This window comes from Trichosurus vulpecula, chromosome 3 (genome assembly GCF_011100635.1).
Source record: "Trichosurus vulpecula isolate mTriVul1 chromosome 3, mTriVul1.pri, whole genome shotgun sequence".
Classification (NCBI taxonomy): domain Eukaryota; kingdom Metazoa; phylum Chordata; class Mammalia; order Diprotodontia; family Phalangeridae; genus Trichosurus; species Trichosurus vulpecula.
In genome coordinates, this window is record NC_050575.1 from 42,251,613 (window position 1) to 42,278,979 (window position 27,367).

Here is a 27,367-nt window from a genome sequence, read left to right on the forward strand (position 1 = left end):
TATTTCTAGATATAACATCAGCAGCAATAAGAAACAAAACAGCTATTTTTAAGTCAAATTTGATTTTTTAATCAATGAGAATATACCTTCTCTCTCTCCCAGTTCCTGTCCCCTAAGAATGAAAAGTCAAATCCCCTATCCCATGGATGGTCGAGCAAAACAAATTCCTTCACTGACTGTATAAAAATACATCTCAATAAGTCCATCACTTCTCTATCAGGAGATGGGTAATATGCTCCATTGTGAGTCATCTGGACTTGTAGTTGGTTATTGCATTAATCAAAGGTCCTTAGCCTTTCAAAACTGTCTGCCTATACAATGTTGTTCTCATATATATCATTCTCCTGGTTCTGCTTATTCTACTCTGTATTAGTTCATGTAAGTCTCCCCAGGTTTTTTGGGAACCATATCCTTAACAACTTCTTATAATACAGTAATTTTACATTACATTTATAAGCTATATCTTTTTCATTCATTCCTAAAACAATGGACATCCCTCAGTTTCCAATTCCCGGTCTCTGCAAAAAGAGCAACAAATAGTTTTGTTTATTCTGAGTTTGAGGGTTTTTTATTTTTTTGCTTAGAACTAATTGCCCCCTTAATCTACTCTGTCCCTTATCACCCCTTTCTCCCTTTTTCCCTCTGCTTTCCCATGGAATGAAATATATTCCTACACCCAATGGTGTGTTCTATACCCTCCTTTGACCAGTTTAAATGAGAGTGAGGTTCAAGTGTCAGCCACTTCTCCCACTCCTCCCTCCTTGTTTGTATAGTCTTGTACTTGAATATTCCAATTATGTGAAATAATTTTCCCCATCCTTCCTCTCCCTGCCCCCTACCCATGTATTCCTTTTTGCTCCCTTCCCTTTCTCTTAAGATCAGCAAAACATAAAAGAACCACTCTTAGGTTTTCTACCTAATTACTCTCCCTATGATCCTTGATGACGATGATAGGGTTCTGAAGGGACACATGTCTCACCTCCTGATACTAGAATATAAACAATTTATTCTTACTTAGCCCCTTATGATTGTTCATTCACATTTACCTTTTCATGTTTCTCTTGACTCCTGTGTTAGGATTTCAAAGTTGTTGCACAGCTCTGGTCTTTTCATCAGGGAAGTTTAGATGTTCTCCATCTCATCAAATATCCATCACTCTCCCTTCTCCCCCCCCCCCACCCCGGAGCATTATACTCAGTTTTGACAGGTAATTTATTCTCTATTGCAAGCCTTTGCTTTCTGGGTTACTGTATTCTAATAATTGGAATAATTATATTCCAATAATTGGAATAATTGTATTCCAATAATTGGAATAATTGTATTCCAAGTTCTCTATTCCTGTCAAGGGATTGCTGCTAAATCGTGTGTAAGCCTGACTGTGGCTCCTCAGTACTTTAATTTTTTTCTTTCTTGCTGCAGTTTTTCTTTGGTCTGGAAGATGTGCAACTTTGTCTATAATGTTCCTACGAATTTTCATTTTGGAGTTTCAAGATGTGACTGCTGGATTCTTCCTATTTCCACTTGGGCCCTCTGATTTTAAGAGATCTAGGCAATTTTCTTTTGATCTCTTAAAAATTAATGCCTAGGCTCTTTTATTATTATTATTATTATTATTATGATTATTATTATTGCTTTCATATAGCCAAATCATTCTTAAATTGTCTTTCTTTGACCTATTTTCCAGGACTGTTGTTTTGCTCTAATAATTTATATTTTCTTCCATTTTTTTCAGTCTTTTGACTTTGTTTTAATATTTTTGTTGACTCACCAAACAATTATGTTCTATTTGTTACATTCTAATTTTCAGGGAGTTTGTTCCTTGTGTAACATATTACGCATCTTATGTTAAGCTATTAATTCTCTTTTCAATTCTTTCTTCCATAGCTCTCCTTTCTTTTCCATTTTTTCCTCTACTGATCTCATTTCATTTACTTAAAAATCTAATCTCCAAAAAATTTTATAACTTAAACATGATTTTGCTTCATCTCTGGTAGGCATTCTAGTTGAGTTTGTGTCAAAGCTGTGTTTTTCTTTGAGGCTTTGTTTGTAGATGTTTTGGAGTCATTCTTTTCTTCTAGGTTTGTATCTTGAGTAACCCTACTACCATAATGGCTTTTTATGGTAGGATTTTTTTTTTTCTGTTTTCTCATTCTTACAGCTTACTTCCCAACTTCAGACTTGACATTAGGTCTAGGCTATGCATACTTCTGGAATGAATGTCTTGATTGAACTTGTATGTTCTTAGGTCCTTCTGCTTTATTGTGGCAGTACATGTTGTGTTATTCCAGGATGTCTGGTTAGTGACCTATAAGCTTTCAGTTCTCCCAAAATGGTGAGATGCAGGGCATAGTATGATTACTGGCATCTTGTTCTTAATTCCATAAGTTCCTGATCTAGGTTTGGATCTAAGCAACACATCTATGAGCTTCCCCTATTTGGGGTTCCAGTAGACTGCTACTGGACTCAATTACTATCAGCCAATTGGAAAGTTTTGTTTGTTCAGAGTCACAGAATTGCAGGTGCCTCTTTGGTCTGGGATTCCAGCTATGGCTATTCCTTTGCAGGCTTCAGATTGAACTTCCGTTTAAACTGAGACTCTCTTCTGCTCTTATGGTTACACACACACAACTTCTGTTTGTTTCTTAACTTGATCCTTGTTCAGTATACATCCTAAGACCAATGATTACTCTTTAGAAGGCCATCCCTAGATGCAGGTCACCTCTTCAGTTAACCCCGGTTTTGTGAGCCACAAACGAGTAATCTGAGAGTTTAGGTATTTTATATTTTAAGGTATTTATTTCTTTTGTATTCTCAATTTGCTGGCATACAACTACATGTAGCGAATTCTGTTTTTTATTTAATTTCTTCTAGTTTTGTTGTGATTTTACTTTGCTCATTTGTTATGTTATTGATTTTATTTTCTGCTCTTTTTAAGCAGATTAGCTAAGGGTTTATTCATTTTATTAGTCTTTCCAGAGAACTAGCTTATAGTTTTATATCTATTTTTCATTTCCACCTTATCTATTTCCCCTCTAAATTTTAATATCTCCTCTTTTGTGTTTATTTTACTTTTGTCTGTTTTCTATTTTTAACGCATATTCAGTTCATCTGTTTTTTTTTCTATTTTGGCAATGTATGTTGGTAAGGAAATAATTTCCCCCCTGAGAAATGATTTAACTGCATCCTGGAAATTTTAGTAAGTTGTTTCATCATTATCATTTTTTTACATAATAACTAATCATTTCTGTGGTTTCTTCTTTGACCCACTTATTATTTAGAATTTGGTTAAGTCTCCATCTGGGTTTGTAACTTTTGTTTGCTAGTGTGATTGCAACTCCTGCTTTTGGGATTCACTTGATGCACAGTAATTTTTTTTTTTCCATTTCCACAATTTTATTTTGTGAATATCTGTTTTGTGAATGTGTTTGTTGCAAGCAGCTGATTTTTGGGGTTTTGCTACACAATCTATCACTCTTTTTCATTTTATTTGATCGTTTAATTCATTTACATTTTTTAGATTTTTTCGCTTCCCTTTTTCTAGGCTGTCCTTCAATTTTGTGTATTTACATTCCAAATATATTGTTCTCTCACTTGTATCTTTGGTGAGGCTGCCATTGTGCATTCATTCAAGTTTTTCTATTTTGCTCATTATTTTTGCTGTGTAAACCATAATTTCTGCTCTCATAATTCTCATTTGTCTTTTAAACTACTTAGGAATAGCATGTTGTGGTTCTGTGTTCTCCTCAAATTTCACAGACTCCTAAAATGTTGAATTATTTTCCAATTGTTTTGCAGTATTTATTCATAGATATCCAAATCCCTTTGCCTTCTGGTTTGTTTTTCCTATTGATTTATCTATGTTAACAGTTTTTGAGTTTTCTCCTTCCTGAAATCATTGATGCTTTCAGTTTTTTCCCCTTTAATTGTTCTCTTATCCATAAGTTTGACAGGTAGTATATTCCATGTTCTAATTTTCCTTGTCATTTACTTTTTGACTCCCTCTCCTTTTGGCTGTGGTTTCCTTAGGAGCTGGATCTCAAAAAGTCTCAGCTTCCTCTCACATTAGGTAATTCATGGTCCACTACCCTAAGTCTCTGTCCAAGTGACTTGTGGGTAGTTAGAACTAGTCTCAGGTGGATGCTGTGCTCTTTTCCTCAGGCCTAGGGTGCTGCACAGCTTCCCACATACTTGGTGTCCTGTCCTGGTGACCTGTCCCCCTTCCTCTGTTCTTCAGTTCTCTGGTCCAGAGATGACAGTTCAGAGCCTGTTTTCCCTGGCATTGCCAAAACATTGCTTTGCAGCATAGGAGCTTCCAGGTTATAGCTCCTGGTAGAGTTTTACTTTTGTAACCAAGCTGGCTGTTGACCCCTGAGCAAACTTTTACAGCCCAGAGCCAAGGTATCCAGTGCACCAGAAAGCAGGAGTCAGGGCCAGGGAGTAGCTGTGCTGTTTCCTTCAACCTTCGTTGAGTGTTATATTCCCCTCCCCTCCACACACCCCATACACACAGTGTCCTGTCATGCTCCCTTTCTTCCTTAGTTCTTTGGTTTGATATCAGTAGTTTGGAGCTTTACAGTGTTGATGTTTATAGGGTTGTGGCCTCTCAAAGGCTTTTGCTCCTGAGAGGCTAAAGTCACCTGCCTGTGCTAGCCAGGGCAAATTTCCACAGCCTAAGGCTGAGGTATCCAGGGGGTATTCATCCCTTTAAAAAGGGAGGGGAAACTATTATAAGGCTGTGTCATATTCTTCAGTCTACTAGCATAGACCAGTACACTGTCAGTAGCATGAAAGGTAAGGGAGGGTTGCTGAGTGAGCTCAGGGTTAGTGAGAATCAGTTCATGGGTTCTGAAGGGGTTTGTTTACTTTCTTTTGAATTTTGGGTGTCCTAGACCATGGAGGCAGCTGATCTTGCTTTATCTTTTGTGCAGAGTAAATTGAAGACATGCCCCTAAATGATTTTAAGTTTTGAATCCTATGACCTGGAATTTTCCATGATCATAAAAGTAGTAATTGTCAGATTTGAATTCAGGTCTCTTGACTCTAAGTTTAATGCTTACAATGATGGAAGCATTCTTATATCCCTCATCTACTATTTATGTTAAAAAAAAACAACTAGGGTTATCTACTGTCTTTTAGAACAGATATTCTACTTTGATTTGACAATGCATCAAAGAGCTATATTTGTGGACAAAATAAATTATAAGCAACTGTTAAATTACCCAAGGAATCCAGAAGAGAGTGATGCATATGAAAAGTAGAAATTAAATTTTTCATTACTGTTTCACAATTTTAGACTATTTCTTAGAAATTGGGCATGACTATGAACCACTTACCTTCCTGCCCATCTTTATTTTCTGAAAGAATTAACCTCTTGAGATCAGGTAAAAGGTAATTAATACAGATAAAATGCAACCCTTGCCAATAAAATTTTTTCTTACCTTCCATTGGGCCAATCTGATTGGTCATAGCATATCTAAGCACTTTTTCTTCCTCATTATATAAAGCAAAAACACGATCCACATTTAGCTGCTGAGTTCTAGGAACAATCCTGGGGTTAGAAGTATGATTACAGTCCTGGTAAGTAATGTTCTGGTGTAAATGATAAGAGAATGTTTGGTTGATTTCACCAAATGAAAGATAATATTCTCTGGAGGTTGTAGAAGTTACAGCTGCAAAATAAATGTTAAAACTATTTAATGAAAAACATTCTTTTAGAAGTTTGAATCTGGTACAAGTTTTTCTAATTTTTAAAACATGTGGTTCCTTAGGAGACCTGCAACCCAATAAAGGATACAGAAATTACACCAAATCGGCATACTGAAAATTTTAAAATGTAAAAGAAAGAGAAGGCACTGCACATAGTACAGTGTTTTGAGATCAACATTTCTCCCAGCATCATAGAGATTTAAGCAAGTCTGAATAAGTAATTAAGAGAAGAAAAATATTCTTTTTTAGTTTGAGCAATGTTTTAGCAAGAACCTATCTCTGAAGAGACAATTCATGGTTATTTTGCCCTTTAATTACCATAAGGGTTAACTAGTTAGTGACTGATTCATCCCCTCTACCTCTCATTCTCTTCTCTCAGGGTGAAGCTAATCTTCTCTACATATCAGGAGGAAAGAGCAATAAGAGAAGGTAAAATGTAAACAGGGATACCTATTACAACTCTGGTCAAAACTTTCTGTAGTTATTGGCTTAAAACAAATTTTCAGCATTAGCTGTGAACTTCAATTATCCTTATATTCCAAAGGCCAAAGCAATATAAAGTTAAGTGATTATATTTAAAATCAGAGGCTATCAGACAGGGATCATTACTATTCTTAAATCATAGCATCTAAGATTTTTTCTGACATGCAGGATATGTAGAATAATAGCAAAAAAGAAAAGTTATATATACCCAAATCAGAGTAGTGGTAAATCTCCTTGTATGGTGCAATATGGGCTGTAAAATTTGCTGGGATGAAAGGCACCTGGCCTTGAATATTTGTCTTAACACTTAAGTAGTTTTCTGGATCAAGTCCTTCAGCAATGTGAGTAATATGAACTTTTTCTTCTCCTGGGTAGAAGGTGATGTCCATGTGATTACTGAAGGCTGCACCTTTTAATAGATAGAAGAAAAAAGAGGCAGCAAAAGAGAGAAATAGAAATAACTCTTGCTCAGTTCTTCTTTTCATTTCTTTTACATTTCAGAAATAACTAAGATTATCAGAGAGTTAACATCAAAAACCATCAGTTGTTGGAGAAGGTGTCAAAATGATGAAGTGGTAAGTAGTATAGAGAGCTCCCCTTCATAAAACTTCTCTAAACAGATCAAGAATATGTACCGATCAAATCTTGATAGAGAAATCTAGAAAAAGTCACAATTAGTTATTTGTTTAGCCAAGCTTAGCATAGGGAGACAGACAGTGGGGATGTGATCAATCCAGAAGCATGCTGCAGAGGTACTCAAGCACCCAGGGAAAAGCTGTGCTTTGATAGGAAGAGGACTCATACTGAAACCAGGGTACAGACACATTCAGTTGGTTATAGAGATCTATCTTACTCTATATGGAAGTAGGAGGGAAAAGGGGAAAGAAAATGGAAGGGGATAGATAGAGGGTAGGGGAAAAGGGAGGGAAGAAGTGGGGAGAAGAAAAGAGATGGGGGTGATAGAAGGGAGGGCAGATTGAGGGAGGCAGTGGTCAGAAGCAAAACTGTGGTGAGGAATGAAAGGAGAGAGAAAAGTATAAATGGGGGGGGTTGAAATAACATGGAGAGAAAGACACAGTAATCATAACTGTGAATGTGAATGGCATGAACTCTCCCATAAAAGGAAGTGGATAGCAGAGAGGATTAAAAACCAGAATCCTACAGTATGTTGTTTACAAGAAATACATCTGAAACAGAGAGATACACCTAGAGTAAAAGTAAAAGGTTCATGTAGAATATATTATGCTTCACCTGAAGTAAAAAAAGGTAGCAATCCAGATCTGAGACAAAGCAAAAGCATAAATAGATCTAATTAAAAGAGATTAGGAAGGAAACTATGTTTTGCTAAAATGTATCACAGACAGTGAAGTAATATCAATACTGAATATTTATGCACCAAGTGGTACAGCATCCAAATTCTTAGAGAAGAAGTTAAGGGAGTTTTAGGAAGAAACTATACTATACTAGTAGGGGATCTCAATCTCCCCCCTCTCAGTGCTAGATAAATCTAGCCACAAAATAAACAAGAAGTTAAGGAGGTGAATAGAATCTTAGAAAAGTTAGATATGGTAAACATCTGGAGAAAACTGAATGGGGATAGAAAGGAATATACCTTTTTCTCAGTGGTATATGGCACCTGCACAAAAACTGATCATTTATTAGGGCATGAAAACCATACAATCCAATGCAGAAAGGCAGAAATATTAAATGTATCCTTTTCAGATCATGATGCAATAAAAATTACATGTAATAAAGGGCCATGGAAAGGTGGACTAAAAATTAACAGGAAAATAAATAGTCTAATACTAAAGAATGAATGTGTTAAATAACAAATCATAGAAACAATCAATAACTTCAACCAAGAGAATGAGAATAATGAGACAATATAACAAAACTTATGGGATGTAGTCAAAGCAGTTCAAAGGGGAAATTTTATACCTCTAAATGCTTACATCAGAGGTTCTCAAACTTATTTGGCCTACCATCCGCTTTCCAAAAAAGAAATTATTGAGTGCTCCCCACCCCCCCCCCCCGGAAATCTACTTTCTTTAACCCTTTAACAGTTCTTTTTTGAAATTTGCCTCATTTCAAATAAATACAAAATATATTTTCCTGAATGACGCATCCTAAATTTAATTATTTATTTTAAATTTGTGGGGCTTTTTCCGGCGTTGAAAATTTGATGATATAATATTACATCATGTAACCATATAGTATCATATTGTAAACAAGTCATTATATGCATATATTCCTCCTGATGCATGCTGGACTTCCTGAAAATGCACAATACTCACCTGCCAACACTTGCTTGTTAAGATCTGTTGGCAGACTTGATCACTGATTGGTTATAACTTGCATTTCATATGTTTATTTGGAAAATAATGTAATTGCTATGACTTTAATTCTTTCACACAATAGATGAAATATGTAAGAACAGTTTTTCAAAATTTTTTTATCTTCTCTTGTTTCCTTATGCTTCCACAGCCCTCTTACTGTTACTGAACACCCCCTAATTATACCTGAGGCTACTACTGCCTGCCTGGATCATTCCAGTGCCCCCCAGGGTTGATAGCCCAATTTGGGATCCTATGCTTTACATAAATAAAATAGAGAAAGAGGCAATCAATGAAAAAAAGAACAATTACATACCAAGTTAGACATTCTGAAAATCAAAGGAGAGATTACTAAAATTGAAATTAAGAAAACTATTGAATTAATAAATAAAACTAAGAGCTGGTTTTATGAAAAACACAATTAAATAGATAAACCTTTGGTTAATTTGATTTAAAAAAGAAAGAACAACCAAGATTAGGAGGGAAGCAGAAAATTGGGAAAGAATTTTTACAACCTGTGTCTCTGATAAAGGCCTCATTTCTAAAATGTATAGAGAACTGATTCAAATTTATAAGAATACGAGTCTTTCCCCCAATGATAAATGGTCAAAGGGTATGAACATGCAGTTTTCAGAGGAAGAAATTAAATGTGTCTATATGAAAAAATGTTCTAAATCACTATTGATTAGAGAAATGCAAATAAGAACAACTCTGAGGTACCACATCACACCTGTCAGATTGGTTAACACAACAAAACAGGAAAATGATAAATGCTGGAGAAAATGTGGGAAAATTGGAACACTATTTCATTGTTGGTAGAGTTGTGAACTGATCTAACTTCTGGAGAGCAATTTGGAACTATCCTCAAAGGTGCTACTTCTGGGTCTGTATCCCAAAGAGACCACCAAGTGGGAAAGGGACCTGTATGTGCAAAAATATTTATAGCATCTTTTTTTTTGTGGTGGCCAAGAACTGGAAATTGAAGGCATGCCCATCAATTGGGGAATAGCTGAAAAAGTTGTGATATATGAATGTGATGGAATACTATTGTGCTATAAGAAAGGATAAGCAGGTAGACTTCAGAAAAACCTGGAATGACTTATATGAACTGATGCTGAGTGAAGTGAGCAGAACCAAGGGAACACTGTACATAGTAACAGCCACATTGTGCAAGGACTAACTTTGATAGACTTAGCTCTTCTCAACAATGCAAGGACCCAAAACAACTCCAAAAGACTCATGATGGAAAATGGCATCCACATCCAGAGAAAGAAATATGGAGTCAGAATGCAGATTGAAGCTGACTAATTGCTCTCTCTTTTTGCTTTGTTTTGTTTTTTCTTTCCCATTCATTCTAATTCTTTTATACAACATGACTAAAGTGAAAATATGTTTATTAAGAATGTATATGTAGAGCCTATATCAGATTGCACGCTGTCTTGGGGAGAGAAGAGGAGAGCGAGGTGGAGAAAATTTAAAACTTATGGAAGAGAATGTTGAAAACTACAAGTAAATAAATTAATTTATAAAAAAAGAAGAAAACCAAATTACCAGTATGAAAAATGGAAAGAGTGAATTTACCACCAATGAAGAGGAAATTAAAACAATAATTAGGAGCTATTTTGCCCACCTGCATGCCAATATATCTGACAATCTAAGTGAAATGGATGAATAATTGCAAAAATATATATTGCTCAGATCAACAAAAGAGGAAATAAAATACTTAAATAACCCTATTCCAGAAAAAAAAATTGAACAAGCCTTGAAAGAACGCCCTAAGAAAAATTTGCAGGGCCAGATGGATTTACAAGTGAATTCTACCAAATATTTAAAGGACAATTAATTCCAATTCTGTATAAACTACTTGGAAAAACAGTCAAAGAAGGCCTACCATATTCTTTTTATGATTAACATATGGTGCTGATACCTAAACTGGGAAGAGCCAAAACAGAAAAAGAAAATTATAGACCAATTTCCCTAATGAATATCAATTCAAATTTTTAAAATAAAATATCAGCAAAGAGATTACAGCAACCTATCAAGAGGATAATGCACTATGATCAGATGGGATTTATACCAGGAATTCAGGGCTGGTTTAATATTAGGAAAACTATCAGCATAATTCATTGTATTAATAACAAAATCAACAGAAATCATAGGATTATCTCAATAGATGCAGAAAGAGCTTTTGACAAAATATAGCACCCAGTCCTATTAAAAATGTTAGAGAGCATAGGAATAAATGAAGCACCTATCTAAAACCAACAGCAAGCATTATATGTCATGGGGAGAAGCTAGAAACCTTTCCAATAAGATCTGGGGTGAAACAAGGATACCCATTATCACCACTAGAAATGTACTAGAAATGTTAGAGAGGAAAAAGAAATTAAAGGAATTAGAAAACAAAATGAAGAAACGAAGCCATCACTCTTTGCAGATGTTATGATTGTTGTAGATTTAGAGTATCCTAGAGAATCAACTGAAAAAGTACTTGAAATAATGAACAACTTTAGCAAAGTTGCAGGATATAAAATAAACCCACATAAATCATTGGGATTTCAATATATTATTAACAAAGCCCAGCAGCAAGAGATAGAGAAATTCAACTTAAAGTAACTGTAGACAATATAAAATATTTGGAAATCTACCTGCCAAAATAAACCCAGGTACTATATGAACACAATAAAAATACTTTTCATAAAAATAAATTCAGATCTAAATAACTGGAAAAATATCAGTTGCTCATGGGTAGGCAGAGCTAATATAATAAAAATGATAATTCTATTAATTAATTTACTTATTCAGTACCATACTAATCAAACTGCCAAAAATTATAGTGCTAGAAAAAATAATAACAAAATTCATCTGGAAGAACAAGAGGGCCAGAATATCAAGGGAATTAATGAAAAGAAATGCAAGGGAAGGTGGCCTAGCTATGTGAGGTCTTAAATTGTATTACAAAGCAGCAATCATCAAAACTACTTGGTACCGGATAAGAAATAGAGTGGTGGATCAGTGGAATAGGGTAGGTACACAAGACACAGTAGTCAGTAACTGTAGTAATCTAGTCGTTGATAACCCCAAAGACTCTAGCTTATGAGATAAGAACTCATTATTTGACAAAAGCTGCTGGAAAACAATATGGCAGAAACTAGGCATAGACCACCATCTTACACCATATACCTAGATAAAGTCAAAATGGGTACACGATTTAGACATAAAGGGTGATATTATACGCAAATTATGAGAGCAAGGAATATTTTACCTGTCAGATCTATGGAGAAGGGAACAATTTATGACCAAACTAGAGATAGAGACCATTATGAAATGCAAAATGGATAATTTTTATTACATTAAATTAATAAGTTTTTGCACAAACAAAGCTGATGCAACCAAGATTAGAAGGGCAGCATAAAACTGGGAAACAGTTTTTATAGGCCTCATTTCTAAACTATATAGAGAACTGAGTCAAATTTTAAGAAAACAATCATTCTCCAATTCATAAATGGTCAAAGGATATGAACAGGCAGTTTTCAGTTGAAGAAATTAAAACTATCTATAGTTATATGAAAAAATGGTCTAAATCACTATTGATTAGAGAAATGCAAATTAAAACAACTCTGAGGTACCACATCACACTTACCAAATTGGTTAAAATGACAGAAAAGAAAAACGACAAATGTTGGAGAAGATGTGGGAAAACTGGAACACTAATGCATTACTGTTGAAATTGCGAACTAATCCAATCATTAGAACTAGGCCCAAAGTGTCATAAAAACTGTATACCATTTATCCAGCTATGCCACCACTAGATGGATTTCCCAAAGAGATCATAAAAAAGGGAAAAGGACCCACATGCACAAAAATATTTATAGCAGCTCTTTTTGTGGTGGCAAAGATTTGGAAATTGAGGGGATGCCCATTAATTGTGGAATGGATAAACAAATTTGGTATATGAATGATCCAAACTTTTGGGACAAGAACTCATTATCTGACAAAAATTGCTGGGAAAACTAGAAAGCAGTTTAGCAGAAACTAGGTTTAGACCAACACCTCATACCATGTCAACATAAGGGCAAAATAGGTACATCATATAGGCAAGAAGGGTGACACCATGAGCATATTAGGGGAGTGTGGAAGTTTTCCTATCAGACTTATAGATAAGGAAATAATTTATTACTAAACAAAAGATAGAAAGCATTATGGGATGTAAAAATGGATAACTTTGATTACATTAAATTGAATAGGTTTTGTACAGATAAGCAATGCAGTCAAGGTTAGAAAGAAAGCAGAAAACTGGGGGAAATTTTAGAGCAAGTATCTCTGATAAAGGCGTTAACTCTCAAATATACAGAGAATTGAGTCAAATTCACAAGAATATGAGTCATTTTCCCATTGACAAATGGTCAAAGAATATGAACAGAAAGTTTTCAGGTAAAATCATGAAAAAATGCTTTAAATCACTATTCATTAGAGAAATACAAATTAAAACAATTCTGAGCTACCCCCTCGCATCTATCAGATTGGCTAATATGATAGAAAAGGAAAAATGAGAAGTGTTGGAGGGGATGTTAGAAAATTGGTGACACTGTGAACTAATTTAATCATTCTGGAAAGCAATTTGGAATTATTCCCAAAGGGTTATAAAACTGTACATACTCCTTTACCCAGAATTACCACCACTAGATCTGTACTCCAAAGTAATTTTTTTTTTAAAATGGAAAAGGGCATATATGTACACACATGTTTAGAGCAGCTCTTTTTGTGGTGGAAAAGAACTGGAAATTGAGGGGACGCCCATCAATTGGGGAATGGCTGAACAAGTTGTGGCATATGATTACAATGGATTACTATTGTGCTATAAGAAATGATGAGCAAGATACCTTCTGAAAAACCTGGAAATATTTACATAAACTAGTGCAAAGAGAAATGAGCAGAGCCAGGAGAATATCGTACATGGTACAACAGCAATATTTTACAATGATCAACCATAAATGACTAAGCTATTCTCAGCCATATGAAGATACAAGACAATTGTGAAGAACCTATGATGTAAAATGCTGTCTACCTCCAAAGAAAGAACTGATATATGTATACCTGTATGTATACTTGAAGCATACTTTTTTATTTTTACTTTTTTTGTTTGTTTGTTTTGTCTGTGTTCTCTTTCACAACATGGCTAATATGGAAGTAGGGTTGTTCAAGGAAGACTAGCCCCTCTGGTGTGAGGGCTTGCTGAGCCCTTTTCAAGGCTGCTCATCCACCTTTGGCATCTACATGACATTGAACTCTCTCATGTAGCTCCAAGCAGCTGTAGCATGTGCAGTGGGCACACTCCAGTAAACTGCCTTAGCAGATGGGCTAAACTAGGTTGAGAGTAACTGATGGGCCTCAAATCCATTGGTGAGTTAGCAGGCTGTCTACCTCAAGCATACGAAAACTTCCCCAAGTGGCATGGGTAGATGAGAACAATTTGTTCCACCTGCGCTGAAGATGGGGAGGCATAGAAAAGCTTTTGTGCTCCATCTGTTTTGTCAGTTTGCCAGAATAAACCAATTCCAGTTTGCTAGAATAAACCAAACAAGAACAAAAACCCTAAAGAACAGAGTTAATTGGGACAGGGTACCACCAGATACCTCCACCAGGCTCAAAGGAAATGGAAGTGGCATTCAGTTGAGGCCAGTTCTACACTCCACCTCCCCCAATAAAACAGTTAATTACCCAGTGTGGAAGCTGAAACAGTTTTGAGGTCTAGACTCCCAGAAACTACCATCAAAGGGGAAGGGGAAAAAAGACTGAAACTACTACAGATTTCAGGAGTAATAATGAGCACAAACAGATGAGCCAACATGGAAGATAGTAATAATAGAAGGGAAGGTGATATGACCTCCAAAAAGTAAAATAACAAGTGAATGTGGTGAAATCCATGGTAGCAAATCTTTCCAAAGAAACAAAAGTCAGAATAGCTGATTAGCAATATAAAAATACAGAAGACACGGACAATATGGAAGAAGAGACCTTTGACCCAGCAATACTATGTCTAGGGCTGTATTCCAAAGAAATCACACAAGTGGGAAATGAACCAGTACATACAAAAATATTTACAGTAGCTCTTTTTGTGGTGGCAAAGAATTGGAAATCAAAGGGATGCCCATCAGTTGGGGAATGGTTAAAAAAATTGTGGCATATGAATGTACTGGAATACTACTGTGCTATAAGAAATGAGGAACAGACAGACTTCATTATAACCTGGACTCATATGAACTGATGCTGAATGAGGGGAGCAGAAGCAGGAGAACATTATACATGATTACAGACACACAGTATCTGTAAGGACTAACTTTGATAGATTTGATTCTTCTCATCAATGCAAGGTTCAAAGACAGCACCAAAAAACTAGTGATGGAAAAAGCTATGCACATTCAGAGAGAGCATTACCTAGTCTGAAGGCAGATTGAGGCAAATTATTTGCTCTCTTTTTTCCCCTTCTTTTTTGGTTTTATTTCTTCTTTCTCATGATTCATTCCATTGGTTATAATTCTCCTTTACAACTTGACTATTATGTAAATAAGTTCAATGAGAAGGTATATGTAGAACCTATATTGGATTACATGCCATCTTGGGGGGGAAATGGAGGAAGAGAGAGAGGGAGAGAAAATTTGGAACTCAAAAACTTGTGGAACCGAGTGTTGTAAACTAAAAATAAAAATAAATTTAAAAATATGCAAGAAGAGAAATAAAAAGAAATAATGTTAAAACAACACATTTGGGAGGCAGAGTTACAATGAGCAACCCACCCCCCTTTCCCAAAAAAATCATCCAAAGAGATCTAGAAAATGCTTTCGACAAAATCCTGATTAGGAATTTCAAGGAAAAGTCACAGTGAGTCATTTTTACAGCCCAGGTCATCATAGAGGGAAAGATAAATGTCTTTTAAACAGTGGAGATGGAGTTTGGCCCAAAACCTAGCATGCAGTCATTCCAGTGCCCAAGAACTGAGTCTATGCATCAGGGCAAGACCAGGTCTTAGATCCATACCAAGCCGATGTGTGACCTTATGCAGGATACAGGAAGAACAGTGCCAGTTAACAGTTTTTCCACTCACCACCCAGTGGTGGTGTTCCAGGTAAAGTGTGGTCATAGGTCCTAACTTATGTACTGAGCAAGGAACAAGCTAAGAAGCAAATAGCAGTGATGTGGCTATGACCCCAGGGGCAGCATAGAGCCTCAGTTATAGCCCCTAGCCTAAGCTACCATAGCCTACAGAGAAATAACCAGGGAAGGAATCCCAGACCAAAAGGCAATGTGAAGTTCTATTACTCTGAAACAGTAGACTTTTCCAGCTGACTGATAGCAGCTAAGTTGAGCAGCACTCTACTGAAACTCTAAATGGGGCAGGCCCAAACACACATCTGGAACTTGCAGGGTTCAGACAAAGGGTGAAGCAATTAGACTTTGCCTTGTATTACATCACTTTGAGGGCAATGAAAGCTTTAAGTTCCCTAGCCTGCACTAGAAAGCTACAAAATTTTATTGAACAATCTCCCCAAAATAGTTTAGGACAAATGAACTACTGATATTGCTAAATCCTTTATCAGTCTCAGTTTTTCTTCTTGTGAATATACTTTAGCAAAAAGTCTAGAGGAATGGAACTTCAGCCAGATCTTCTCTCCATTAGGACTTATTCTAAATACAAAGTGCATTTTTAATGAATGAACCCTACTGGCAAATTAAAGCAATTTTGCACTGTTAATAAATGACATCTCTTAATTGGTGAGATTCTAAAAGTGTTAACATAATTAAGAAAGAAGAATTATCGTAGGCTGACAACAGGACCTGAGCGACAAGATGGGCTTAAGTTCTATGCTTAATAGAAGAGATTAAAATACTGACTTCAAAATCTCCTAGACAAAACCTTAAGGGAAGTTCAGGCCTCATTTAATATGTCTTCTTATATGTTCCATGTGTGTCCACTTTGTAAATGACAAAATTAAGTTTAAGAATAATGGGTTGCTTACTTCAAAAATAAAGGGAACTTATGCAATTAGGAAAATCTTTAACAGAATGGAAAATAAGTGTCCATTTTGTCTATGTTATGCTATTCTTGCTTTGGGATAACCTGTAGCTAAGAAGTGTTTTATCTATGCCTTTTCTTTTGGCATGCCAAATTTTCAAAAAAGCTGAAAGAGGGCAAATCTCTCTTTTTTATCTGTTTCCAACACTGGCCATGCTGGAGATTGATGAGTTGAAAGGCAGATACAAAAGTTAATTGAAAACTAAGATACAAAAATTTTGATTGGAAACCAAATTTGTGAAAAAGGAATAATCAAATTTCTTTCATTTCTAAATTATAATTTAAATGTCTTTATAAATCATTTTGATGAGCTTATGAGATACTAGCAAACTCTGTAGAGTTTAATGAAAACAACAATAATACAACAAAAAATTCACAGATCAGTCATTCCTCAAAAGGGACCTTTAAAATGACTAAGGATTGATTTAAAGATGTAGTTTGAATTTTAAGAATTGGTTTATTAGTCATGAGATATGTCCAGGAGAGATTCAGTGAAATAGGAATTCAGGGAAATGCCATAATAAGAAAAAACTTAGGAAACCATAAGGGAGAAATTAGAATAAAACTCTTGTGAGCTTAAATAATTCCACAATTCGGAATTTTGAAAGGAAATGCATTTCTTAAGCCTGAAGAAGTTTCAGTTAGCTAATCTCTAAGTCTGAACGTATCAATCTGGGGAGTTGATTTTAATTTTAGCATGGAATAAAAGTGTACTTAGAAACTATACTTAAAGTTGGGATAAGTTTATTACAGAAAGGAATTTTTATTATTAGAAGGCAGAACAAGGAAATTTTAGATCATCTTCAGGAAAGAATAAAAGTGGGTAGAATTGGAGTTCATTTACCCTTCTGTTGTTTATTGCTTTTAAACAACCAACCTGAGGGCATCAGGCAAGTCCTGATTGGGACTCCCAATTGAAGGTGATCTCAAAGTGCTCAAAAAAATCCCCCCAAATTTTGTTTTGAAATCAGAAAGCAATGGAAGGTAAGTGAGATTTAATGATATTATTGCAGCTTAAATCAATTGGTAAATTATAACACAGTAAAGCTTGTGTTGAAATCAATTGTTTACTGAAAATGAGTTCAAACTGTATAAATAAGGCTATAGTCAGGGAAAGAATTACTGAAGATAGAATTAAATGAGAACATAAAAAGATATAGGAATGTAGGCACATCTAATAGTGGGCACTCAGATTACAAAAGATCATATTAATATGAGCACATGGCTTATAAAAGTATAAAACGCTAAAATTTTGTGAGGGAAAGGAAGAACTTGCAAATTATTTTAGAACAAATAAAGCATTTTATAGGAAGAAATTAGGACACTCACAATACAAAAAAATTCTTATCAGTTGGAAGGTTGCAAACAATGATTTGGAATCTCTACTAAGTGATATCTTATGATAGGTTAGGTTAAGGAAAAAAAATAGAAGAACTTAATTTTTGAGTGATTTAAAAGGAAATAAAGAGCTATACCCTGAGCCCTGCAGACAAGCAAAATCTCCATCAGCTAGTTTTCCAGTAGTGTAATTCTTGTTAACTCTACATTTGGTTAAAACTATGTTTCAATAAAAATGGAAACTTTAAATCAAGAAATTATTCTACTTCAAATAAAAGGATTTTTCTAATTCTAATCATTGTCAAACATATATTAAGGCATGAGCACACTGATGATAGCAGGCCTTGAAATTTGAAATCTTGGCAATTAATGGCCAATGTGAAAGTTAAGTTTTAAATTATTGAACTATACTTCATTTAGGTGAATTCAAAGTCAAATCAGTGTAATAAGGATTGTGTTCATTTATAACAATTAGGAAATAGTTCCTCTTGTGATGAGAGGCAAACATAAAATTCCTAACATGGTAACCTACAGTTTTTGGAAACTATAAAAACTTTGTAAAAGAAAGAAGCAATTGGGAATCAGGCTCGTTCACAGTCAACAAGCACAAAAATGGAAGTTGCCTTTGAGAAAACTGTTCAGTGTTTCATTAAAAGTAAATGATAAAGAAGAGAGTAGTAATATTAATTTACTATTGTGAGAAGACTAGCAGAGAACTTTTTAGGGCATCAATATCTGTGATATTCCTATGCCTCAGTTGGACTTTGACCAATCCCTTCGGGCACTGCCAAAATATCTGGATGAATGCTTTTCCAGCATAAAAGAGGTTAAATTTGAGAAGGAGATAGATGATTGTTTCCCAAAGTCATCCTGCTTACTAAAATCTGTGAAACCCTACAATGAGGAACTTATTGTGCTAAGTGAGTTACTTTGGGGTCTATTTGCCCATCACTTAAAAACAAAGAGATAAACAGAAAGTATGAGACTGTAACTGACTCTAATTGCCCAAAAACTCTTAAAGAAATAAAAATGAATTGTGCATTTGTAACCACTAATGAAACAAAAAGGAGGAATTAAGCAAGTAGAAGAAAAATGTTGTGCTGCATAAGGAAATAAGAAAAGCTAAGAATGAGTAGAAGGGTAAAGAAAATTAGACTATCTTTGCACTGGACTATGTTTGGACTATGTATGACACAGCATAAAATTTAGGGTTCAAAAGTAAAGGGTTTTGGAGTTTTGAAAAAAAATCAGAGAGAGTCTCAACCCCACTGAAATAAAGATTTAGGAATTTTTAAAGCAATGCTCTTTAGATAGTTACTGCATGTCTCCTTTCCTCAATATAACATCTCAAAACAAGTAGAAATTTAACAGATACATTTAACAAATATTGACCAATTGATAGGGAAAGGACTGTTACCTTGCTCTGGTGTCAACAGTTATGCCAAAGGATTAGTAATTTAGAAAATTTAAAGGAACTGATTTGACTCTTTGGGTGATTCAAAGATTTAAAGAAGCAGCCTGAGTGTCACCAATAATTTTTTTGAATATAAGACAACTAAAAACAATAGACCCTTTAAAAATTTTACTGCCAATAGTAATTATGGATTAATATTATAAATAATAGTAATCATAAGTCAATAATTTAAAGTTTTATTGTAGCAAATTAGAAGAATTTAATCAGTCCTTCTATGTACAAAGGGGATAATAAATATTTACATTAATCTCCCAGGGTTGTTGGGAGAAACATGTAGTTGTGAATTGATGAAATTTGTGAATGATAATTTTGAACTAATGAAATTTATGAATAGTTGAAAAGTTCTAGATGAGATTTTGAGTCTAATATATGAAAAAAATAATGGTTATCTAGCCATAAGCTGTAATTACTGAAATTTTGCTGTTTGAGGAAGAGTCTCCAGGGCCTCTAACTTGATGCTATTCAAAAGTCTTGAATCCAGGTGTAAGTGTCTGACCCCTCATAAAGCTGCTAGTTCATCATTCAAGGGAAATGTCATGTGCCCCTGCAGTCTGAGGACTGCCACTGGTGGATGTCTTTCCTTAGGAAAGTCAAGAAAATGACCTTGTGAAGGGTGAAGGTAGGATTCTCTTGACCTATCCCCATATTGATAAATAAGACATTTTCCCATCTGGTTAATTCTGACTATGACACCCTGTCATGCAATTGACTGCCTATAACTCATATCAAACAGAACTAATGCTGCTATGTCCCTGCCTTTCTCCTCACATAACAAATTCCCTTGATATGGGTAAGTGTAAAGAAAGATAAACCTACTGGTGATTTCTGATTAAGTATAGTACTACTATAGTGAAGGATCATTTTGAATTGTCATTTGAATGACAAATAATAGAGACCATAACATCCTTTCACTATGTTATATGATAATATCCTCATGAGGGTAAATTGGTAAGAAATGTGACACAATTTACAAAATTGAATTAAGAATTTTACATGTAAAAACTGTTTGAAACATCTGTCTAATAATATTCAGAGACAAAGACTTATTTTCTAATTCAGGCCCTCACGATGTAACAACTGAATTCTCTGAAGTTTCAGATGAATTATGTGTTCTTAATATAATGCTTCTTCTTATAGCTCTATTTTATATTGGGTTTGTGTTAAGGTGAAGTAACAACATGGTTTATTCCAACAAAATACAATTACAAACCAGACTGAGAGAACTCCCCAGAGTAAAGTTTCAGTACACAATGTAGACCCTTGAACTTTTTTCATCTACATCAAGGATATGTGATCTTTAATAACCGAATCCACCTAATGATATGAAGCTACAATTATTGGAGGGTTACCTCATGATATGGTAATTATTATTCTGAGTCTGATTCCAGGTATGATTAGGTCAATGATCCATGATACCAGTAACTCTATGGGGTTGACATCCATGAACTACAGGGGGAGTTCTCATGGGGAAACCTGGAAGAATGACTGTTAGCATGGGCCGAGGTAAGAGTCTCTTGACTCAATTTCCCCAGCATGACATTTCTTCTTGAATGGAAAATCCTTCCTTTTAAGCCTATCTCAATAAAATTGGCTATCTATATGACTCTAGCCTGGACATGAAGTTAGGGAATCATTTTCCCTTACTGTATAACATTCCTATTTTCTTTCTATGGAAAATTTCTATAATCATGGCAGGTTATCAGTATAAATACAATATTAAAGCCTTATTTCATAGGTTAATCCTGGAGCACATCTGAGCTATTATAGTAAGTTACAGGTATAAGATCTGAGCTATTTAGCCTAAAATTTTAGTCCTTCCTAAAATTAATGTGAGAATAATTGGATATTGATGGAACAGTTTATGGGACTAAACTGTTGTTCTATTATTAAGGCTAAAACAAAAGCATCTTCAGTTTTGTTTTGAAGAAAACAATGTTAGAATATTTCATATTACCTAAATGGGAAAAGCCAATTTTATTTGGATTTATTATTACCATGTAGATATTCAGCGTGTCTTAAAAGGCAAATATGTTTTATTATAAATAACTTATTTGATGTACACTGTCTTTAAATCAACTACTCAATGCATCCCATCCCAATACTTTTTATTACAATTGCAATTATTTTGGCAACTTTTAAATGAATTCAGTTGTGTATTAGGGGTCCTCATCTTATTTTAAAAAAGTGTTTTGTTAATAGATCTCTAGCAGAATCTCATCCTCCTAAGGGGGGATGAACAGCTAAAAGAAAATAGCTAGAGTGAAAATTTTTAGGTGGTTTTAATGAATAGTTGTAACAAGATCAGGAAATTATATATGCCAAATAGAATATTTAATTTTAGAATTTTTAATTTTTCAGTTGATATTTGAAGTTGCTAACCTAAAAATATAAATTCTCTGGTCTAGTGATGTTCATATTAGTGCTGTCACTACCTGACTTTGTTATTGTCATAGCAAACTAGAATTGTATTAAGATCTATTCTGTCAGGGGGCGGAGCCAAGATGGCGGCTGGTAAGCACGGACTAGAGTGAGCTCCGTACCCGAGTCCCTCCAAAAACCTATAAAAATGGCTCCGAACCAATTCTAGAACGGCAGAACCCACAGAACAGCAGAGGGAAGCAGGGCTCCAGCCCAGGACAGCCCGGATAGTCTCTGGGTGAGCTCTATTCCACACGGAGCTGGGAGCTGGGAGCTGGGAGCTGGGAACGGAGTGGAGCAGAGCCCAGCCTGAGCGGCGTGGACGATCCAGTCCAGAAGCCGGGCGGAGGGGGCCCTAGCGCCCTGAATACGTGAGCAGTTACCAGACCCCTGACCCACAAACACCAAAGACTGCGGAGAAGGTTAGTGGGAAAAGCTGCGGGAGTGGAAGGAGTTCGCGGTTCGGCTTCCAGCCCCGGGGGCAGCGGAGGTGGGGCAGCTACAGCTGTTGTTACTTCCGGCTCCAGGCCCACCTGGTGGGGGGAATTAAGTGGCGGATCACAGCAGGGGTGCACAGCCTGCCGAAGATCTGAGCCCAGTCTGGACTGGGGGTCCTTGGGGAAGGAGGAGTGCGGCTCTGACAGAGCTGGCACCTCCCCCCCAAACGTAGAACATAGAACTCTGTAATCTACAAGCAGTCATACCCCACTAAAAAACTCAAGGGTCAAGTTAGTTGGTTGGGAATATGGCCAGGACGCGAAAACGCGCCCAGATTCAGTCTCAGACTTTGGATTCTTTCTTTGGTGACAAAGAAGACCAAAACATACAGCCTAAAGAAGACAGCAAAGTCATAGAGCCTACAACCAAAGCCTCCAAGAAAAACATGAACTGGCCCCAGACCATAGAAGAACTCAAAAAGGATTTGGAAAAGCAAATTAGAGAAGTAGAGGAAAAATTGGGAAGAGAAATAAGAAGGATGCGAGAAAACCATGAAAAACAAGTCAATGACTTGCTAAAGGAGACCCAAAAAAATACTGAAAAATACACTGAAGAAAACAACACCTTACAAAATAGACTAACTCAAATGGCAAAAGAGCTCCAAAAAGCCAATGAGGAGAAGAATTCCTTGAAAGGCAGAATTAGCCAAATGGAAAAGGAGGTCCAAAAGACCACTGAAGAAAATACTACTTTAAAAATGAGATTGGAGCAAGTGGAAGCTAGTGACTTTATGAGAAATCAGGATATTATAAAACAGAACCAGAGGAATGAAAAAATGGAAGACAATGTGAAATATCTCCTTGGAAAAACCACTGACCTGGAAAATAGATCCAGGAGAGATAATTTAAAAATTATTGGACTACCTGAAAGCCATGATCAAAAAAAGAGCCTAGATACCATCTTTCAGGAAATTAACAAGGAGAACTGCCCTGATATTCTAGAGCCACAGGGCAAAATAGAAATTGAAAGAATCCATCGATCGCCTCCGCAAATAGATCCCAAAAAGAAATCTCCTAGGAATATTGTTGCCAAATTCCAGAGCTCCCAGATCAAGGAGAAAATACTGCAAGCAGCCAGAAAGAAACAATTTGAATATTGTGGAAACCCCATCAGAATAACCCAAGATCTGGCAGCTTCTACATTAAGAGATCGAAGGGCTTGGAATGCGATATTCCGGAGGTCAATGGAGCTAGGATTAAAACCTAGAATCACCTACCCAGCAAAACTAAGTATCATGTTCCAAGGCAAAATATGGACTTTCAATAAAATGGAGGACTTTCAAGCTTTCTCAGTGAAAAGACCAGAACTGAATAGAAAATTTGACTTTCAAACACAAGAATCAAGAGAAGCATGAAAAGGTAATCAAGAAACGGAAATTGCAAGGGACTTACTAAAGTTGAACTGTTTTGTTTACATTCCTACATGGAAAGATGATGAGTATGATTCATGAGACCTCAGTATTAGGGTAGTTGAAGGGAATATGCATATATATATATGCATATATATGTTTATGTATATATATAAGTGAATGTGTATGTATGCATGTATCTATGTGTATATGTATGTATGTGTATGTATGTGTATATATATATATGTAAAAGAGAGAGAGCAGACACAGGGTGAGTTGAGGATGAAGGGAAGATAGCTAAAAGAAATAAAATGAAATTAAGGGATGAGAGAGTAACTTACTGAGAGAGGGAGATAGGGAGAGATAGAATGGGGTGGATTATCTCCCATAAAGGTGGTAAGAGGAAGCAGTTCTAGGAGAGGAGGGGAGTGGGCAGGTGAGGGGGGAATGAGTGAACCTTGCTCTCATCAGATTTGGCCTGAGGGGGAATACCATACATACTCAGTTGGGTATCTTACCCCACAGGAAAGAAGAGGGAGGAAGATAAAAAAAAAAATATAAAAGGCAGGGGGATGATGGAGTGGAGGGCAGATGGGGGTGGAGGTAATCAAAACAAACCCTTTGGAAAGGGGACAGGGTCAAGGAAGAAAATTCAATAAAGCGGGATGGGTTGGGAAGGAGCAAAATGTAGTTAGCCTTTCACAACATGAATATTGTGGAAGGGTTATACATAATAATACAGGTGTGGCCTAGGTTGAATTGCTCAACTTCTTAGGGAGGGTGGGTGGGAAGGGAAGAGGGAAGGGAATTTGGAACTCAAAGTTTTAAAATCAGATGTTCAAAAACAAAAAAACTTTTTGTATGCAACTAAAAAATAAGATACACAGGCAATGGGGCGTAGAAATTTATCTTGCCCTACAAGAAAGGAAGGGAAAAGGGGATGAGAGGGGAGGGGGGTGATAGAGGGGAGGGCTGACTGGGGAACAGGGCAACCAGAATATACGCCATCTTGGAGTGGGGGGGGAGGGCAGAAATGGGGAGAAAATTTGTAATCCAAACTGTTGTGAAAATCAATGCTGAAAACCAAATAAGTTAAATAAATAAATTGCATTAAAAAAAAAAAAGATTACAAAAAAAAAAAAAAAAAGATCTATTCTGTCAGGGATTTTGAACATAGAAGGCAATCTCTGCAAGTGACCTGAACTGGAGAAGCAAATCCACTAGAAGTTTCTCTGAAGCTCCATTCATTCCAGTATGCCTAAGAAGAGAGCTCTCCAGAAGACCACAGGACTATAGTACAGTTTCAGACACTGGACAACTGTATGAGATGGGACTCTGAAACTTACGATATGATGGAATGATGAAAGGGATGTGGAAATTAAATTAAGAAATAGATTGCACCATTATTTTCCATTAAGATTACTTACCAAAGCCTAGTGCTCCCAAATGGTTTCTAATCAATGTGTTTCCCTTAGAGGACTGCCCTTTATGCATTTAGATTGAAACAATCCAAAGAAAGATTGGAGTCTTTCTGTGGACCAAAGGTAGGGAATATGAGAAATGATTCATTTGGATCCCTACTCTATTCTAATCAGTATTAATCATTTTGATATGATTTCATAGGGGTAGTGATTATAAGTTCTATATATTAGGCCATAGAGTTGTAAACTGAAGGTTTTAAACTCACTTGCTTAAGCATAGGAAGCTAACTAGAGGCCCTTCACTCTTGTTTCAACTTGTTATAGTGACCAAGCCTAATGTGACAGAGGTGACTCAATTACATGGAAAGTCCTCCAACTTATTTTTGTACCTCCAGACCCCTTCTCTTGTTCAACATGAGCAGGTCACCATCTTATGACAACTTAGTCTGTGGAGATGCCCCATGCTTCACCCAATCCAAAACCCCCTTGTTGACATATCATGTTTTGGCTGATACAACATTGTTAGCCCTTGAAGTGAGGACTATCAACCAATGGGATTCTGTATTTTGTGTAGTCCCTCCAGAGTGTTCAAGTATCAAATCTAATATCAAACCTTATAAAAATAAGGCCCTGGAAGGGAGCATCTCAGATCATGAAGAAGATGTGAGGTCCACTTCATTAGAGGGTACATGGACCCTCTAATAAAGTGCCATTGGCTCAGAGCTATGCCTCAGTGTTTTTTCTTGCATATTGGGCAATTAAAATCCTCACAATTATTTAACTTGAAAAAAGCTACAAGTTAAGACTAAAGAGGAGGGAGAGTTGGGGCATGATTTTTTTGTTCAATGGAGCTTCTAAAGCTGAGATGCAACAAAGTATGAACTAATTCTCTGCTGCTTGTTTTAATTTTAGCTTAACAACACCAAGAAAATGGAGGTTCTCCATCAGACAGCGCCATCTGTATGTGGAACCATCATTATAGCAAATGGAGAAATTTTGAAAATTGTGAATAAATTCACTTCCCTTGGCAGCATACTTTCCAGGGATGTACACAAAGATGATGAAATTGCTATAGCTCAGTGATTGGGAGGCTCTGAAAGAAAGTGTGGGAGAGAAGAAGAATTAAATTGCCTACCAAACAGAAGGTCTACAGAGCTGTTGTGCTGACCTCGTTGTTGTATGCCTGTGAAACCTGGATATATCATATCATATCATATCAGCAATATGCCAAGAAACTGAGTAACTTCAATTTGAATTGTTTTAGGAAGATTCTGAAGATCAACAGTCAAGGTAAGGTACTGAACACTGAGGTCCTTTCTCTACCTTAACTGACAAGCTTTCAAATACTACTGCAGAGAGCACAATTCCAATGCGCTGGCCACATTGAATGCCAAACATACATTTGTCTAAATGACTACTTTACAGAGAACTCACATAAGGCAAGCACTTACACAGAGGTTAGAAGAAATTATAGAAGGAGACTGTCAAGGTCTCTATGAAGAATTTTGGAATGGATAGAGTGACGTGGGAGACATGGGCAAAGACCACCCAACATGGCATGTCTGCATCAAAGAAGGTGCTGTGGTCTATAAGTGAAGCAGAATCTCAGTAGCTCAAAAGAAATGAGATGCACAGATTTAGAGACATCACTCTGAATATTCACGTGAACTATTTGTGCCTGACCTCTGGTAGAGCCTTCTGAGCTCGTATTGGTCTGATCAGCCACAGTAAAACACACTGTGTACCCTGACTTCAACATAGCAATGTTATTTTGGTCCTCTTCAAGAAAGAAGGGTAACAACCAATTAGACAGAAGGCCTAGAAATAACTGTATTATGTTTTAATGATTTCAATGGAAAGGGAGGAGAAGAGGAATACACTGAGGAGGAAAGTGAAGAAGATTAGGAATATTATTCCTATTGTACCATCATATGGTATACATATAGAAGCCTATACAAATAAGGAAGAAGGAGTGAGAAGAGCAAATAACACTTGAACCTTACTCTTATCTGAACTGGTCAAAGAAAGGAAGACTACACATGCACAGTTGGGTATAGGAATACATTTCACTCAACACAGAAATAGAAGGGAGGAGAATTAGATGGAGGGCAGATTACGAGAGGGATTAGCCCTAAGCAAATCAAATTCTAAAAATATGTAAAGATATTTGTGGCAACTCCTTTTTACAGTGGCAGGCAGTCAAAAACTGAGGAGTAGCAATTAACTGAGGAATGGCTGAATTGGCTATGGTATTGCACTGCTGTGCTGAAGGAA

General features: G+C 36.1%; 1 protein-coding gene across 1 annotated transcript in view; it reads right to left on the reverse strand.

The window, feature by feature from the left end:
- The window catches only part of NID2 (nidogen 2), a 143,038-nt gene that overhangs the window by 56,552 nt on the left and 59,119 nt on the right, over positions 1 to 27,367 (reverse strand). Inside the window, exons 7-8 of the mRNA XM_036750336.1 lie at positions 6,398 to 6,598; positions 5,439 to 5,669 (exon numbers count right to left, since the gene is read on the reverse strand). Of these exons, the coding sequence (XP_036606231.1) occupies positions 5,439 to 5,669; positions 6,398 to 6,598 (432 nt within the window). The remainder of the gene's footprint in view (positions 1 to 5,438; positions 5,670 to 6,397; positions 6,599 to 27,367) is intronic.